Here is a 15,648-nt window from a genome sequence, read left to right as displayed (position 1 = left end):
ATTCCAATCGAATTTGAGAGACTTGCGTAGGGATGAATCATTAAACATTTTGCCAGAAAATTCTACGTCTCGGTAGTTCACTTTTACAAGCAGATAATTATGTAAACAACACGTGTGTATTGTCATTAGATAATTAACATTTGAGAATCTTGTCATTCAAGTATATGTAATATACATAAACTCGCGATTTTTATAGAATTTGAAACGTTACATGAGGAAACACATGTACCCTTACAAAAACAGCCAATTTACCTTTAATCTGCAAAATATAGAATACACGAACATGTTAGATAAGAAATAAGTTGTAATATATTTCGAAAATATATAAATACAGTTCATTTAACATTACAATTTTTTTAAAGAATGTTTTTTTTTCAGAATGAAGTGATAAAAATTAGGAATGATCACGCATGGCTTATACACGTATAACCCGATATAAATTTACTTTTTAGCAAAGGATATTTAAATAACTATTATCAAAAATTATTAAAATCAAAACAATGAATGTAACGCATTAAGTGTACAGTGTAGATAAAAAAAAAATAAGTGAATAATTTTCATTCGTCAAACAGAGATAGTATTTGCAAAAAAAATTCTTAAAAATTTGTCAGCTCACAGGCAGGCATGTAGTAACGGGGAAGTGGTGAGAGTTCGGGGTCCCCCTCCACGTCATTTTGTTAAAATGAACACACATGATAGAATAAATGACTATCCCCCCCCCCTCCCGGATTAGGAATTTGATGTTTGTCGAAAATGCTAGAACTGTGGAAAATATTGCTTTATTATACCGGTCTTAAGAAAAGGCTTCACAACATCCCAATATCCCCAAAAACGTGATTTTATAGCTTTAGGATGGTCTTAGGACAAGGTAGGTGTTGTCCTAAAGTTAGGACAAAGTTACGGCGGTTCCTAAATTTGGGAGAGCTTCGAGAAACAGACTCAAGACTAAGACGTATCCTAAGATGTACTTAGGACGCACCATAGTCTTAAGATACCTTCGTGAACATGCCTGCAGTTATCTTCTCTCTTTTGAAAAAAAGTCAGTATGTTGAGCAATATGGTGGAATTTTTTTTATTGTTAAAAAAGTTGTCCCTCTTCCACATATATGTTACATTAAAGTTTTTAAATTCAGATAATTTAAAACTATGTATAAATTGTAATTCATAGTTTTAAATTCTCTTAATTTTAAAACTTCAATGTAACATATATACTAATATTTATTTGACAATATTGATTAAATGAAATTCATTGGTAAAAAAAATCATGACAACTAGATATTTAGTTACTAAAACATTGGTTTTGAAATATATAAATATATTTTCCCCTTTTTATTGAATAAGTTGCTATATTTTGTATGATAATTTGATTCCGAGTTTATAGATAAGTACATGCGTGGATCGTAGGATTGGGGGGGGGGGGGTGTCAGAGGATAATTTTTTTTTTTAAACATACATAGTACAACTATCCAAAATTTGTCTAAGCTCCCCCAAAAACAAGTATCCCTGCCCTTTCCCTAGAAAGAATTCTGACCGCGCATTGAATTATATATAAATTTAAAGAAATAGAAGCCCATTTTCTCTCTTGTAAGCAACAGGAAAGGATAAATAAAAATCCAGATTTTGGTCTCAAATAAAGTAAATATTCAATTCATTGTTTAAACATAATAACTTATAAAAACATACTAGGTACAGTAGGTTACAGTGGTGTACAGTATTTGTCAGTACCCTGTACAGTGGTGTACAGTGGGGTACAGTGCTGGTCAGTGCCCCGTACAGTGGTGTACAGTGAGGTACAGTGCTGGTCAGTGGGTAGGTACTGTGCTGTCCAGTGGAGTACAGTAGAGTACAGTGGCTCTGTACAGTGGGGTACAGTGGGATACAGTGTGGTACAGTAGCTCTGTACAGTGGGTCTACAGTGGATTTACAGTAGGATACAGTGGTTATACAGTAGATGTCAGACAATGTCAGTCAATTTTTGGGAATATCAGTGGATTTTGAATTCAGTAGTGTATCTTGAGTTTGAGTTATTTGCGTATATCTAAAACGGAACAAAAACAAGAGAATGACCAAAATATATATATAGTTTTCTTAACAATTGAAAATGAATTTTCTATCAATTGAGCTGTGCACATTCATCCAAATCTTATGTGGAAACAAGTTGAAATTTAAATTTTTTTTCTACTTTTGAGAGAAAATATATGGTGGGTGAAAGGGGAATTAAGCCTTTGTTTTATTGTGCAACATTTAGCTACAAACATCATTTTATTCCCCCCCCCCCCCCAAAGCAGGATGGGAAAAGTCATTTTTATATATACATCTATCACTTTGATGAAGTTTTGCTAAATATTGATTTCTGATGGAGATATACTGTGCGACGAATTTGTCCAGTTTTTGTTCAAATTAGAAAAAATGTGTTACCCTCTTATCTCCCCTTTTTAGCCTATCATTCATATCAACTGATGCATCGGAAGAACATAAGTGATCCTATTGTGTTAAATAACAATGACATCGGGGTTGTCATTATTTTCAATTAGATCTTTTCACAGGAGAGATCTGATTAAAATTAAAGATGATTTCCTTGGAAATTAAAGAATCGTGTCTTGAAATGATGCATACTAAACCCCTACAAATCAGCAAACTTTTCTTTTCTGCTATATTAGACCCGCGTTGTCTGAATCAATGTAAGTTTTAGATAATAAACATTTACTTTTTAAACTACTTTACTATGTTCTGATGCTTAATATTAATCATTAAAGTTTTCCGACACACATCTTGATATATGCGGAGTTTATTACATCTGCACTGCTCCACTTTGCACTGCTGTGGAGACAGAAGTCACGTAGAATGTTGCGACATGCATGCTCTCCACAAAATCCATACTAGTCAGGCACACTGGTCTCCATATAAAGAAAACACTACCAAGAGAAAAGTATATTGTGTTATTTTTTTTATAGAAAAAATATTTTTAATCTTAAACTAGAATTTATTTATTAGGGTACATCACTCGTCATGTTTAAACTTGATGCGACTTATGGTAAGGATAGTGGATTTCCGTTAAAAAAAATCTTAACATTGCGAAAATGAAGGGTGACAGGATCATTACTTTTGAAATAAGTTATTATTTTGTGATTATTAAAAATTCATTAATGGCAGATCGTTATGTCAAAGTGCACCAGAGTCAATAATTTATTTAAGAAAGAATTTAGTTTTGAAGGCTTCACAGGACAAACTTCATTACATTAATATAAAAATTTGATAATTAAAATGCGTTAAATCAAAGTGATATTAAATTATAAAAACCCATTTGATAGTGGACAAATGTAAGGGACATATAGTGTAAATGGTTTCTTCGCGTAGACTCGCTTTTAGACTAAAGAAATAATTTGGAACAACGCTAACAACGAGGGCAAACTGGTGAAATAAAACGGGGGCGAATATTTCTCTGTATACAGTAGATATAGATAGATAGATAGATATATGTAGATAGACTGATCAATGATTTGTAAGAGCACTTTATCAAGTAACCCTTGAATTTGGTTGATTAATATATCAGTTTTCACGCTCCACCTATACTGATATATACTTATAAACAAATACTTTATGTTTGAATGTTAGTTTTTAAATTACTTATTTCCTTTTGCAGGAGTTCTGTCTGAAAACCTCAGAAAACTTTAACTTACATTCTTTAAATTCGGATGAGAGTGCATTGTATTGTATATTGATGAATTAAAATGATGTAATTTTAACACTATTGGTATGTCGAGAAAACTAAATACATATATGATATAAAACATGCCTCATCAATTTGTATAGCTGAAATTTGAGGCGGAATAAGTTCAGCAGAAAGTAAAAAAACATGAAATGTATTAATACACTAACAGGCTTTCAATTGTATCCTAGAACCTGCATGAAAATAACGTACATAAGTGAGTTGGTAACAATCATACAAAGTTGCAAAAATTGAATATATTGTCCCATAAGTAAAAAACCTTATACGTTTTTAAAGACAAAAAGGATTTTTGATTGATGGATGAAAATTGAGTCTTGCTAACGAGAACGATGCATTAGATTTGGTTTGCTCTGTCACATTTAAGTTCGCAAATTCATAATTCTTTGGTCAACATATGATCATTTAAAACCATTTTTCTCTAGAAGAGCTTGAAGTTCATGGCATTTTTAGGCTACTGTGGAATCAGATTTAATCGTGGGGGTGAATGTTCTTCGGTAGTTAAAATTTTCCAGGTTCGTGGGGACATAATTTTGTTAATAGTGTAATCAGGATAATTTTGATAAATATTAAACATATGATTGTAGATAGCTTTGTGGGGGTGTAAAGTGGTCGGCAAGGAAAAGCTACAAACAATGATGAGTCCACAGTATATTGATCTCTGTTGGAGCGTTAACTACTTATTTGTAAATCACGAGTTTTTATCCTGCTGGGGCTTTTAGAATATTTACCTTTCCAAATCCTTAAAACATTTTTTTGCAATTGGTCATATATTGTAAAATTTTTAAATTCTTAACTTTTGAATGTATTTTGATTATGATGAACTTGTGTCCATGTTTACATTAACAAATGTTCTATACCACCTTAACAATATGTGTTAAAATCATTGCTGGTAAAAGCTTCCATAGCTTTAATTGTCTTTCCAAGATCAAAATATTAAATCCAAAATAAGCAACAATTTCTCCATTTAATATTAAATTTCTGTTGCATGATCAAGTGGTGTAAACTCGTTGAACACAGACTCAGAATTCTTGGGGTTTCTAGGCAGTAACAGTGATTTCTCAATGTATAAATCCATGGTCAATGCAAGAATACTCACAATTTCTACGAGTTTGAAATAGTCATATTTCGTTGCCGCAGTGGAAGATTGATGTTGTATGCCAAGATGGTCCGTTTTGTAAAGTACATTTGCACGACATTGCATTTCCTACGCGATTTTATTTTAAAGAAGTGGGATTTTTTATTTAGAATACATTATTTGCGGGAGGTTTTTGTTACATGTACTAAAAAGAGGAATATTTTTCGTTTAGCGTTATCATTCCTCTGTAGGGAAAGTGTACCCAAACTGTTGTACTGTAATTTAAACTGAACGGTATGTAATCAATTTAAAGTAAGGGCAATGGGGTTTATTTAAGTAAATTGTCCAGTGATAAATCAACATTGTCACATCATGAAGCATTAAGATTTACAATAAAACCATTTCGTGTAATATTTTTGAAGAGCAGAAGATGTTCATTTCTCTATTTCTGAGCGTTTAACGGACCAAAGGACTTATTGTTTAAGTCACAATGAGCCTTGTACGAGAGTATTGTTTGACTTTTGTTATTTAAAGGGACATGGTCACGATTTTAGTCAAAATATATTTGTCCGATTCTAAAGTTTACAATGCTGCAATGACGCATTTTTAACATGCAAGTAAAATTTAAGTGTCATTCGTTGAATTATAAGGGCGCTGCAAAGTTTACAATTATTCGCCATGTAAACAAAGCTTGTGTTTACATTTTGAATGTTTAAGTGAAAATTCCAGTTTTAGACCTTAAATAAATGTGTGAAACGTTAGGAGCAGTTTCTTTATGCTTAACATGAATAAGATGATAGACAAATCAGTTTGAAAAATATTTTCACTGGTATATTGAACCTATGTAAACAAAAACAGGGCACAAGCCTTGTTTACAGGGTAAGAAATTGTGAGCTCAGTATCTTGCTTATAACGATTGACTCTAAAATTCCATTTGATTATTTGAAATCCATTTCTAAAGCATTATAAATAATAAAAACAGAAAAATAGAAATTGACCAAAATCGTGAGCATGCCCCTTTAAGCAATAAAACATGACTTTCTCAAGCGTACGTTTAAGATATTACAACAATCAACACTTTAAAAGTTCACCAGGATATAAATTCGTGATCAAATCCACCGACATACTTTTCGGCCTTCACCAGATTACATTACGTGACAAATCAAATTTATATTTTGAATTATTAATAATCATTCTGGTTGTTTCTTAAATGTTCAAAAAAGAGGTTCACAAAACCAAAATATAAGCATTTCTTTGTTGCCGATTGGTTTAACGTATCCATTTAAGGAAGCATTACATAAATTTAACATGACAAAACTATCACATTATTTACGAATTATCACTGACTGCGTGCATGTTGATTGTTATTTCTTTTGTATGTTTGAACTCCTTCTTATACTTTTCTCTTTAAAAAAAGGATAGCCTACATTTCACATACACATCGATATCAGATTTTTACTTCCTGTGTCTTCTACGGAAGCACTTATATTTCAACACTACATACATTGGGGTTACACGAGAAGTTCCTCTTTGGTATAATAGTGTATCTTATGTTAGAAAATGCAAATGGCTTTTCTTTATAGTACCCATGTTCAAAGTTATTGGCGTTTTCATCCATATTAATTTTATATAAAATGAATCATAAATAAAATCATGTGTGTTAATTGTATATATCGATTGATCAATATTGTTTGCCAAACATGGATGACTAGTTTTCGATTATTAATGTCGATCGAAACACTTATCATCATATCATATAAAGTTGTCTTAAAAAGAAGAGCTTATTGGTAAAAATTGTACATGATCACGTTATAAAATGCTTTATTAAACGGATATAGTAGTGCTGACAGCAGTCTAAACGATTTTTTTAAGTATTATAGTGCACGTAACACTTGACTATACATTTATATCTTGAGGAAGCAATATATTTTACCTTAAAACAATAATATTGATTCAATTGACGTATCAATCTTCTGTAAAATCATTATAAATAAATTCATTTAAATAATGTTGATTGCATGATGCAAAAACGTTCTAGCGGGGCATGCCTAAAAACTTGAATGTCATGCCATTTATGCATTTATAAACTGAATTGTACACATATTTGTCGTACTAAACAAAATGTATAAAACTTCTTCTTTGAATGTTTCAATACACTGGTTCCTGTGGTAATAAATAATCTTTTAAATTTCCGTTGTCCCAAAAAAAGTTGATTCTATCAAACCTTCTTCATGTTTGTATTTGTGCTGAAATGGGAATTATCTATATCCAGAAACCTAGCCTCTGTACCTCATCATTTAGTTTGAAGATGCTTATGTGTATCTGGTTGAAAAAAATAAAATTCCACTGAGGTTTTACGAACACCAATTGTCTCTGTGTTTCTATTTGTATGGGAAAGTTAAACAAAGCCTTTTTCTCTACGTATTAACACTATAACTTTTTTGATACAGGGTATCTAAATTAAAGAGTACACTGATTAGTTTTTTTCTAAAGCATTATCAGGTATGTTTTATTTTATTTTTCCCTTACAGGCATACATGGCTTAAATGAAATAGTGATATTGATGTTGAGGCTGAAACCGTGTAAGCATATACATGTATAGTTAGACTTCTAATAGCGTCCACAGGTTAGGTAAGCTGCGTCATTCTATGCATTTTCATCCCAATTTATAAAGTTTGCAAATTGTTGACTTCAAAGGGATGTTAAAAGGTTTTCATAAGCTGTTGAAAAGATGTGAAGAATAATAGAGCTTTTGTATTTTGAACTTTTTAATGTCAAATTTCTTTCCGTTGAATTTCATAGAAAGATGGTTGTTCATATTATGTCACTAAAACTGCTAAATTTAGAGCCCATATGTAAGTTGAAATCATTGTTAGGATGGTGAGCATACTGATGCACATGTAACGAGAGAAAATTTTTATTATCTGCAACAATAAGGACACCGAAAATATTATAATGAATTACACCGCGGAAAACTACAATTTGAATTTTCAAGAAAAAATGTACTTTAACACAGCTTTGACGTCCTTCCTTCTTCTTCTCGGATTGGCGGGAAATAGTGTGATTCTTTACTTCTATGCCTGCCGTATGCCTAGGACTGAAAACCGATATTTTATCCCTTACCTCGCTTTGGCAGATCTCTTAGCATGTATTTGCGGAGGCAGTTTTGCACTTATTATTAACTTTTACAGCTTGACGTTTCATTGGGATTTTTTATGTAAAGGATTGTGTTTTTCAACCGCCTTTACATCTAGTTATTCTGCTGCCATGCTCCTTGTGATTGCCGTCAACAGATACCTTAAAGTTTGTCGAACAAATGGGCACCAATTGACGGGACGGACCAGGAAAATTGTACTTCTCTTTGTTTTGACAATATCGATTATAACAAAACTACCAATGCTATTCTTAATGGGACGGATTGAAGGTTCTGTTGAATACAACGGCATAGAAATTAACGTCACTTCTTGTGGAGTAATAAAAGATCGGTTTGGTACATATGCAAAACTCTATTTCTTTTCGGAGTACACGTTAATTTTTCTTATTATGATATTCACAGTGGCACTATACATTCTTATAGGCATCACAATCTATAATCGGTTCAATAGTATTCGAAGTTCTAAACCAACGACGAAAGGACTTGCGATGTCAACTTCAATATTGTCCGAAGATGTTGGTGGTGTTGATAAGTCAAGTGAAACGAAGGCAACGAGTACTCCAAACTACACAGAGGCACTGCAAAACGTCCTAGATTCATCAATCAGCAGAAAAAAGAATTCTCATAGACGGCGTGTACGTCACAATTTTACATCAATGTTTGTGACGATTGTTATATTCTACATCATGTCCTACCTTCCAACATTTGTACTGGTTATAGTTCCGAGCAAGAATCCTTTTAGATTCTGGTTTACGTTAGACGATTTTTCATTAAATATTCTTGTTTTTCTTAAAAGAGCGTTCATCGTAAATCACATTGTTAACCCTTTTGTTTATGGATATTTTGATCTTCATTTCCGATCACTGTTTAAAAAATCTTTAGGTATTTGTCAATGACATGTGAAAATCAAAATATAAGGAAGATTGAGCAGATTATGAAACATATAGAAATTCAAATTTTTAAATGGTAAATAACTCTTTAACACTTTTTGTCATATTTTGTTTTATATTTTGTCTTTTTACTTCAGTTAAATGTTTTTTTCTAAGTTGCATCGGCTTCAACCAATTTATCTGAACTAGCTCATTCGTGATTTTAGAAAACATTACTCCTGTATTAAGGTTAATACTACACTGTCGACAAGGAAGCACTTGAATGTAACCAACGAATGTCTGTGAAGTGCGATACTGGATGTTGTGTACTTTGCATCGGGACAATTGTGGTCAACCCTATTTCTTTGGTACAATACATTGTACATATGTTTTCTGTACACGTCATTCAATAGGATTGCCGATCTTATTAATTTATATAAGTTTATAAAATAAAACGTGAAAAGAACAACTGGTTGTTATTAAACATTTGTAAGACTGTTTGAATGAAAGAATTTAATAAATGTATTTTTTGGTTTTCTTCAATAAAGTTTAGTTTCTACTAAAGAAAACTAGATGCTGTCATTAGACAGTAATACCCGCACCAAATGTTTGCCCCTAAATAACACCGTTTGGTACCAGTTTATTTAAAAATGAAGGCCACATTCAAGCTCCGGTAGTACATTTAAAAATTATAATATTCATAACTGTAGGATGAGATCCCTTCCCATATGATAATACACATGAGCAGCACTTTATGTGCAATTTGGGGTTGAACTGTGTGCAGTGAATTTTCAGTTAATCAATAATCTTAACATTTTATGTTATAGAAAGTATAATGGTCTATATAATTATTACAAACAAAATTAAAAATTAAATTATGCCCCCTCCCCGTGGTGGTTGCCAGTTTTAGATTTGCTTTTGTGTGCCTACATGTACATCATCATATGCACAGATTTGGAGAGGGGGTGGGAGTGAGGGGTCCCGACTTCCCCCCCCCCCCCCCTCACCTTCCCATGAAAATTCATTTATATCAATTGTAAAATTAACAAATATACACCTTAATGGACCCCAATGCTCTTACAGATTTGTAAACGCTCTAACCCATTGCGCTTCAATGTTAGGTAACATTATTTGGGCGGGGGGGGGGGTAAATATTTAATTAAATAAATATTTAATATACTTGAATATTTGCATATCCATTGTTCTTTCCCACTATAAGTCCATACGGCGGAACTGCAATTATCTTTCTATAATCGCAATTGCTCTGGCTGTATGCTATGGCGTCATAAAGGTGTGACGTCATATACATTTCCATGACGTTATAGATTAAACAGCTACACGATACATCATATGTTTTTCTCCAACTCCATAAAATTCGATGTATTTAAGGAATAAATTCAATATTTATTTGTTTTATACAATATAAAATGGTTTCGGGCAGTTTACGCTTTATAAACCGCGAAGCGGTTTATAAAAAAGCGTAAACTGTTTCAAACCATTTTTTATCGTATAAAACTAATAAAAATTGAATTCATTGCTTATAATTTGAATTTTTTTACACTTCATTGTAGATAGAAACGGTTATTGTACCTTTAAAATGACGTAATATTGTACAAAATTCAAACATAACGTTAGGCGTATTGATACGTTTTTGACATTAGTCTTACTATGACGTAGGCAACATTCTTTATACGATATAAAATAATTTTTTAGCCAATCAAAAAGCGCGTTACAACAAGAATTTAATTATTTAATATTAAAACATATCTTATAATAAAATAATAAAGGAATTACTGTTATAACATATCATTGATTCTGTTAACAAATCTTTGTGAATTAAAATGATACATTACAGTCTAAATGTTTATTTTTGATGCAATAGCTAAATGTCAAGGTCTACACTAATGCTGGGTATTTAATTGAGAGTGGTAAAATGCAAATATAAGTAATAAACAACGATTATTCAGTGAACATGGCGTTATGAATAGCAACTGCTCTGCTGGCATATTTTCCATGATGCGCTAGCGCGCATCATGGAATATGCCAGCAGAGCAATTGCTATTCATAACGCCATGTTCACTAAATAACGTTGTTTATTTCTTAATTTTTTATCTCAATAGGAAGTATACATCACAATATGCAGGTGTCCTGCACCACCTTAAAGCTGTTATTTACCTAATAAAATAGTGCGAGTGGATTTGAAGAATAGGTCATAAAAATACATGCATGTTACAAATAACTGATCTTTGTCTCAAGTTACGTACACAACACAGGTCTGCAGGTCTCATTAGCGGGTACTAGTTTTACCCAGCTCTTCGATTAGATTGGTTTACGTGTATACATACTTGTCTGTGTTTTCCATATGCAGAAAAGGATTAGTTTAGATCAGCTAAAGGAATTCATTATTGTGTTTTAATTGGATTATCATTATGATGTTGACCAATTTAGGTAAGCATAATACATGTAGTAGCAGTAGCACAATATAATGAGATGCCAGCATACATAAGTTCTACTTTCACTTTCTAAATGTGATCTCCCTTTGACAGCATACTGTATTATCATCTTTTAATATTTAAATAAGCTTATCATCGTTACCTATCCTATCACATTTGTAAAGTTTCTGTCATTTTAGTTGCAAAAGTTATTTTTTTCATTTGTAAGACTTGCACTATTGAGTTGACCCCATATTGACCCTGTATAAACAATTTCTTATTTAATTTGTGTATTACATGTAAGTAAGTGTACACACTTATCATTTTTATAGGAAGGAAGAAGTATTTCTTTCTTAATGTATTATAATTCATAAAATACAACGTAGGTCATGACCTTATGGGACTGTTCTGACCCCACGAAACAGGAAAATACAAAATATCTTCTAATGTCAAGTACATTAATGATCCCCCCCCCTACCTTTATGAAATAGGAAATGACGATACACTGCATATTTTGTTAACTTCTGAGATCAGAGATCCTGACATCCCTAAACCATTTAATTTATTCTTTTAATTTATTCTTGCTCTTTGTGTCATTGTGCGTCAAATTGTATATAGATTATGCAGTATTTATATAGATTATGCAGTATTTTATCTTATTCATATGTTACAGTAGTGTTTGATCGATGTGGGGAATTGCTAGCCTAATGATGTCACTGCTTTGTTTAGGAGACTTTACAATTGCCCTAAATAGGCGAATACACATGCATATAACATTTTGTTTATAAATCTTAAAAATTGAATAAAGCAATTTCCAAAATGATCTTGGGGGGGGGGGGGGTGAGTGTGGAGTATAGACATTTATAATTTGAATCATTTATTGTCATTAAATTTAACTTGTCAATGAATACTAGAATTGATCCCAAGGTAGAAATATGACCTCTGATCATATCTCAATAGATCATTTGTCAATTATGCAAGGTGTAATGTAATTTTTTTTAAGAATAACATTTTTTACCAGTTTATAAAAGTTTTTAGACACCCAAATTATATTTTGATTTTAATAGATCATTTAACAATTAAGGGGGGGGGGGGAGAACAGTTTATATTTAAGTTTGTTTGGGGGGTGGGGGTTCCAAGTCATATATTTGACAATTTTTTAATATAATTTAAAATAAGACCATATTACTGTCATGAACGTGAATTGTATAGAACAAAACACAAACTAATACATGTATGTACATATTAGGAAGTATTACAAAAAATAGATGATTGATCTATATCTGGTTCTTAAATTGAATCACATATTATCATGTACATATTATATTATTGTTTCTTTGTTCAAGGCGTTTCAGATGGTATGTAGGTCGATCATGATCCCAAGTACTCTTCCTGAAATTATCAAATATCATAAAATCCATTGAGATCCCCACCTTAATCCAAAGATATTATTCCTCCTTAGGTCATGGCACATCAGATCATTATGGCATGTAAGTCATGACCCTAAGGGGTCATCCTGACCCCCTTAGAATCAGAAATTGTCAATTATCTTTAAATGATTGATGTTTGATGATCATATCTCTATGTAATCTTTATTAATAAGTCTCCCGACTTATTGTTTTTTACGGTTTACACGTATTATTATTCTTCGTCTTCTTCTTTTTCTTCTTTCCCGCTCTGAACTTAATTCTCAGAGATGGCTGAACAGAATTGTACAAAACTCTAGGATATGATAGGCCTGCATATCTAATTGTGCACTCTTGTTTGATTTTTCTCATTTTGGGTTAGACAACCATTTTTCGGGGGGGGGGAGGGGGTGTCAAAAGGGTGTGGGGTCTAACATTTAACCTTGTAGGAAAAATGGTAGACTCTATTGTAAATGGTAACTTGAAAACGGACAAAGATAATAATATAGGGTTTTCATATTCATATATTGACTGTTACTGGCAATATACAGGGTTTATTAGATCTGACCCCCTGGGGGTCATCCCCACCCCCCAGGAATTTGAAATTACCATATATCTCAGAAACTTTTATAATCATGACCCCTAAACTATATATATTCATGTTTCTGATGTCAAGGGGCATCAAATGTTATGTAGGTCATGGGCCCTGTGAGTGGTCCTGACCCCCTCAAACAGCTAGTCCCTTTAATATCTTCAAAACAGTTCAGATCCCAACCTTAAACCATATATATTCTTGTTCCTTGTGTCAAGGGGCATCAAACGGTATGTAGGTCATGGGCCCCGGGGGTGGTCATGACCCCCCTCAAACAGGAAGTGCACGAATATCTCGAAAATGGTTGAGATCCCCACCCCTTAACCATATATATTCTTGATCCTTAAAGGGCATCAAAAGGTATGTAGGTAAGGGGCCTCAGGGTTAAATTTAATTTTTCAAAACCGTAATGCACATCTATGGAACAGTTCCTATCATATTCCAAGATATGATGTGTCTATCTATTAAATTATAAAAGGAGTTCTAGGATCTATGTTTTTTAAGTGATAAACGTCAATTTTCTGCTAATTTTTTACCCCCTGGATGAAATTTAAATTTTTAAAACCTTACTGCACATCTATAGAACAGTCCTTATCATATCCCAAGATATGATGTGTCTATCCATTAAATCATAAGAGGATCTATTTTTTTAAGTGATAAACGTCAATTTTCTGCTACTATTTGACTCCCTTAATGAAATTTAAATTTTTAATACCTTATTGCACATCTATAGGACAGCCCCAATTATATCCCAAGAAACAGTAATCAACATAAACAAATCTCATGTCATAGATATTCTTCTTTATTAGCAGTTGACGTGGTTAGTTTTTAATCTGGTAATCTGTTCTTTACTGCTAGCCTGACTTTGAAATATCTGCGTACATGTACATCTAAAACAAAACAAAAAACATGATCTAAAAAAATATATATGTTTGTTTAACACTTGCAACTGGAATTTAAACCATTCGATATGTGCAACATCTTAATATGTTGAAAAAAGTTGAACTTTTAAACGTAATATAGTTTTGGGAGGAGCTAGTAAGTTAAAGTTAAGAGATCATATTGATTTATAGTGCAATATTTCGCTATAAACACCATTTTACTTTTTGAAAATCAATAACACTTAAGGTATATATAATATCTTAATTCAATGATCATTACTACTGGTCTGTCAGTGTTTTCTTATCTTTTTCATACGTCAAACTAAACATACAGCTACAAAGTATATTTATAAATCAAGAGAACATTACGATTACCATCACATATCACTTCTGTGTATGGTATTATACAAAAGTTTTTAAAATATTACTATTAAATAAGTAATTAATGAAGTTTTTTAACATTTGAATATGAAAATATGGCAATTATGCAAGGTAAAAAAGTGTGTTGCGTAAGCATTTATTTCACTCGTACAAGTGATTATCATCAGAAACAAACTACAGGGCTAACCTCTCTCTCTCTCTCTCTCTCTCTCTCTCTCTCTCTCTCTCTCTCTCTCTCTCTCTCTCTCTCTCTCTCTCTCTCTCTCCGATAAAAACAAGTAGGATAAGGGATAAGTAACCTCCTTTATACATGTACATACAGAGTTTTGCGAAACATTGATTTATAATAGATATATACTGTGCGATGAAATTTTGTTTAAATTAGAAAAAAATTGTCTCCCTTTATCACTTATTTTGAGCCTATCAATCTGATGCACAGGAATGGTACAGGCAAGCGGCTCTGTTATGTTTGATAGCAATGGCGTCATGGTTGTCATTGTTTTTAAATAGAGTGTTTTGCAAGTCTTGCAGGAGAGATCTGATCAAAATTAAAGATGATTTCCATGGGGATTAAAGAATCGTGTCTTAAAATGATGCATAAAAAACTCCTATCATCAGACTTTTCCTTTTTGTTATATTGGACTCACGTCGACCAAATCGATATGAATTTTACAATAGGAATCCTGATTTTTATGCTACTCGACTATGCTTTAATGCTTAACATTAAACTTTCAAGTTTTAAGATATACGTGCCTTGATATATGAGGAGTTTTTAACATCTGCACAGCTCCAGTGGGTAGAAACAGAAGTCGCGTAGAATGTTGCGACATGTAAGCTTTCCACAACATTCGTCCAGGTCAGGCACACAGGTCTCCATATAACGAGAGCACTACCTAGAGAAACAGTCAATTGTGTCACTTAATATTTTAAAAAAAATATTTTAAATCTTAAACGACAATTTGTTGATGAAGGTACATCACTCGTCAAGTTTTAACTTAAGGCGACTTATGTTAAGGGCTGTGGAGTTCCATCAAAACAAAACCTTCACATTGCGAAAATGAAAGGTGACAGGATCATTACTTTTGAAAAAGCAATTATTTTGTAATTATTATAAAGTCATTAATGGCA

The 15,648-nt window shown here is 32.4% G+C and overlaps 2 protein-coding genes across 5 annotated transcripts in view; both read left to right on the top strand.

Moving 5' to 3' along the window:
- Positions 1-15,648, top strand: part of LOC117691263 (myosin-11) — a 120,163-nt gene that overhangs the window by 48,741 nt on the left and 55,774 nt on the right. The gene's annotated exons all lie outside the window — the stretch shown is intronic.
- LOC136271956 (neuropeptide receptor npr-1-like) lies at positions 7,694-9,181 on the top strand. Its single transcript, XM_066072556.1, has one exon. It carries the CDS (start codon positions 7,761-7,763, stop codon positions 8,853-8,855), a length of 1,095 nt encoding a protein of 364 aa, XP_065928628.1. The 5' UTR covers positions 7,694-7,760; the 3' UTR covers positions 8,856-9,181.

Source organism: Magallana gigas, chromosome 9 (assembly GCF_963853765.1).
Source record: "Magallana gigas chromosome 9, xbMagGiga1.1, whole genome shotgun sequence".
Classification (NCBI taxonomy): domain Eukaryota; kingdom Metazoa; phylum Mollusca; class Bivalvia; order Ostreida; family Ostreidae; genus Magallana; species Magallana gigas.
Note: the sequence above shows the minus strand (reverse complement) of the source record. Positions and strands in the feature narration are given on the sequence as shown.

Excerpts from the sequence above, each read along its gene's own strand:
- LOC136271956 (XM_066072556.1), top strand. The coding sequence starts at position 7,761 with ATGAATTACACCGCGGAAAACTACAATTTGAATTTTCAAGAAAAAATG.